General features: G+C 61.1%; 1 protein-coding gene across 1 annotated transcript in view; it reads right to left on the bottom strand.

The window, feature by feature from the left end:
• The window catches only part of RPS26 (ribosomal protein S26), a 1,856-nt gene extending 1,473 nt beyond the window's left edge, over positions 1–383 (bottom strand). The window contains exons 1-2 of the mRNA XM_006035211.2: positions 248–383; positions 37–214 (exon numbers count right to left, since the gene is read on the bottom strand). Of these exons, the coding sequence (XP_006035273.1) occupies positions 37–214; positions 248–250 (181 nt within the window). The 5' untranslated portion in view covers positions 251–383. The remainder of the gene's footprint in view (positions 1–36; positions 215–247) is intronic.
• Positions 384–3,893: the final 3,510 nt, after the last annotated feature.

Here is a 3,893-nt window from a genome sequence, read left to right as displayed (position 1 = left end):
GAGGCCGGCCCCGCTGCAGCAGCCCCCCGCACTCACAGTCGAAGACGGAGGCCTCGGAGATGTCGCGCACGGCCGCGGCCTCCACGATGTTGCGGATGACGAACTTCTTGATGGCCTTGTCCTTGGGCACGCAGCGCGCGCAGTTGGTGCAGCGGATGGGCTGCACGTGCCCGCGCCCCTTCTTGGCGCGCCCGTTGTTGCGCCTCTTCCGCGTCTCCCCCCCGCCCCGCGCCGTGCCGCTACCCACCATCTTGCCGCCGAGGAGACGAAAGAGGATCCGGCTGCCGTGACGCGACTCTTATATACCTCGCCTCGGCTCCCTGGTATCCCTCCGCCGGCCTCCGGAGCTGCCTGCCCGCCCGCAGCCCCCCCAAAGTAAGGACCCCCCCCACAACACACACACACACACACACACACACACACAAGACGCTGGGGGTAAATGGGGAGCGGGGTTTCGTGCCCCTGGGAGGGACGGACTATTTGAGCGGCGTCGGCGGAGGGATCTGACGTCACGCCAGGGAGAGAAAGTATACGCGACAGCCCGGCGTGGGGGTACGTAACGCACCCCGGAAGCGGCCCCCCGCGGCATGATGGGGGATGTAGTCCCCCCTGCCTCCCTCCGGAGACACGTGGTACTGGCAGTGGCTCAGGAGTGCTAACTCCAAACCCCCTTGGGTCCTCCCATATAGAAGCCCTGGGAGGGTGCAGATTCCCCCCCCCCCGGCCCCATGTGCCCCAAGGGAGGGGGTGCACTACTACCCGCCCCTCCAGTGACACTCCCTGCCTCACAAGGGAGGGGGTGACTGTCATGGTCTCTCATGGGGGTGATGGGGAGATGAGTGAGACCTCCAGCCCAAAGCTGCCTCCCCCCCAATTTGCGGTCCCCAAAGCTGTGGCTTGCTGGAAATGGTGGGTGCTGATGCCCATCTGCTGCCCGCCCCTTGCCCTTCTCCTCCCAGCCTCTTGATGCCTCCACGGCATCTACCACCGGTGCCTGACAGCACCAACTGCCCCCGAGCCTTAAGCCATCCCTGCCTTGGCCAGGAGCTTCCCTGCAGGCAGCAGTTTCTGCTCCTCCCTCTGGGGTGAGCAGGTCCCGGGTGCAGGGTGGGGGCTCGGCCAAGAACCACTAAGTGCGTCCCAGCAGGGTGAAACCCTGGAGAAATGGGAAGGCCGCTGCTGGAAGACAACTAGCCGATCCCACCTCGATCAGGCTCTGACAGCCTGGGAGAGCGGCACATCGCTCATGTGGCTCTGCCAGCCCAGCCGTGCGCCACGGAGCCACCGTGGCAGGTGGGCAGGGTGCAGCAGCGAGGGGGGGCAGACGAGGACAAGAGGTAGGGGTCTGGCCTCTTATCCCCTGCCACTGTTCTCCCTGCCACAGCTAAAAGGGGGTGAATCTGAGAGTGCTGTGAGCCACGGGGCCACATGGGTCCCAGCTCAGGAGCTCCCATGCTGCAAAGATGCATGTAAGCATGCTGCTTCCCATGAGGAATGACAGCTACGAGCCTGAAGGCTTGGGGTTCGGATGCCCCTGAGTTTCTCTTGCCCTTAGCCATAAGACCCCAGAAGCAATCTAGGGAGGAATCTCCCCTTTCCATAAAGTGGACATAAAGCCAAGACCTTCCCATTCCAGCAGCTAAGTGGGAGATTTACTAAACATTACCTTGGCAGGTACTATTCCCATGCCAGGAGAGCGGTCTTCCCTGGGTGCAGCTAGGAGGACCGCGTCACTGGTCACGGTGTTTCCCTTGCCAGGTAAGCACAGGATTATGCCTGATCTGAGCCCATGAGAGGCCGAGAAGCGGTCCTGTTTGAGCAGGGGTTGGATGAGGTGTGACCTCCCGAGGTCCCTTCCAGCCCTCATGGTCTATGATCCTATGAACCAAGAGCAGCCCCAGGGCTGCCACCCCTGCGAACCAGCCAGCGCTGGTCAGGACTCTGCAAGTCCCGGGCTACAGGACAACGGCCCTAGGACACGGGTCCTCACACTCCCTGCTGGAGCCACCGCCTCTTTAGGCCTCAGTTGCCTTTCTGTGCAATGGGGGGTGCTGCCTCCTCCCTCCCCCGGGGTTGGGCTGATCTTACTCTGGAGACCAACCAGCCCTGCCCGGGTTTCAGCTGGGAGATGGCTGGCGGTTCAGGCTGAAGCAGCCGGGGCGTTAAATTACTCATGTTTATTTATAACAGACCTTCAGCCAGTACAGTACAAAACTTACAGTAGTATATCTCCATTACACAAATAATTACTTACAATATATTACAGATACAAAAAGCTTCTGCGGTAAGTTTGTTGGGGTGGGGGGGGAGGGTTGTTTTTAAAAGCGAGTCTAACCTCACCAAAAAAGGGGAAAAAACAAAGACAACAGCAAATCCATTAACGATATACAAATGAAAACTCGTTAGAAAGGAGGGAGGAGTCGTAACCAGAGGGGGGTCGGCGTATTGCACATCGTCGGTTTTGTTCTTCATACATCTGATTAAAAAATATAGAGATATTTACACGGTAAAGCGACCTGGAGTTTTACAAAATTCCTACCTTGGTTTCAGACTCTTCGTGGGGTGGGCGAGGGGGGTGTGGGGAAGAAAAAAGAGACGGAGAAAAGCGGCTTTTTGAAATGTCAGAACTTCCGTATTTTCCTTCCAAAACCCTTGGGGTTTCTGTGTTCATCTCGGCTCTCTGAGGGGAAGGGGGATCTGGGGCTTCTTCATGATCAGCACATCTGCTCCGGGCCCATGGTCCCTGGTGGTAACAGTCGGGTGGCGGGGGCAGCTGCGTGTCGCACCAAATGGACCCTCTCGCCGCGCAGCGGTCGTGGTCACAGTGAGCTCGTTGGTCCTCTGGCCGCCAGTGGGAGCCTGGATGTGACCCAGGGCCACAGGATGGGATTCGGAGCAGATTGGAGAAAACAGCACAGCGGCCGGGTGAGACGCTGGTTCTCAGCCACAACCCACCTTTCGCCGGGGGCCTCGCCAACTCCAATCAGAGCTGGCAAAGGTCAGGCTGTGGCCTGCGGGCGGTTCCTCGGGGCTGGGCCCAGCGGGGGTTTGGCTCGCGAAGACCTGTTGAGAACTGCACGTCTGTTTTGCCTTTTATTGCTTCGTTTTGGAAAGCCACTGGAGCTGGCGCTGCCCGGGACACCCCGGCAGGCTCAAAGATGTTGCACAGGTCTGCGTCGGGCCCAGTCAACCGGGCCTCTGCGCTCGGGACCGCTCCATGCAGGTTGCGCGCTAAGAGCAGCTCTTTCCAGGGACGTTCAGGAGCCCGGCTCAACACCGGAGCCGGGGCATGAGGGCTGGGCTGAGGCCCGGGAGGCAGGGACGCGCGGGGCTCTGACGCCTCCGGCTACCAGGCTGGCCCTACCTCATCCTGATCAGCATCCGGTTCCTCTGGCCCTGAACAGGCCATGTCTGCCTCCCTCAGCTCCAGAGAGAGGCCGGTTCTCTCCTGCCGGACGATGGTGACCAGAGAAACAGGGTGTCCTGGCGGGCGGACACAGCCTGGCGCACAGCACCGAGCGCTCTCAGAGGTGGCCAGTGGCGCGCGCAAGTCCTGGCCTGGGGGCGGGGGCTGGGAAGAGGTCAGGAAGAAGCTCGCGGGCGGCGAGGGTGTGGGGAGGCTGGGGCAGCCGGGCCGCCCGCGGGCTCTCACCTGGCCCCCGGCTCGGACGCAGCGTCAACAAAAAAGCAAGAAGAAGGAAAGGGCGAGCAACGGGTGTTGCCACGTGAGGTGGTTCCGTTTGTGTTCGTAGAAAAGAACAGCCTTTGGTTTCAGCCTCGAGGAGCAGTGGCGGCTGCTGCCGAGTGGTTGCTTTTATGCATCGTGGGCCTCGGAGGGGGGCGAGGGGGGAGCTGGCCCCTCCCACGCGCTCCTGGGATAGGGGCTTTGCCCC

This window comes from Alligator sinensis, unplaced genomic scaffold (genome assembly GCF_000455745.1).
Source record: "Alligator sinensis unplaced genomic scaffold, ASM45574v1 scaffold1065_1, whole genome shotgun sequence".
Classification (NCBI taxonomy): domain Eukaryota; kingdom Metazoa; phylum Chordata; order Crocodylia; family Alligatoridae; genus Alligator; species Alligator sinensis.
Note: the sequence above shows the minus strand (reverse complement) of the source record. Positions and strands in the feature narration are given on the sequence as shown.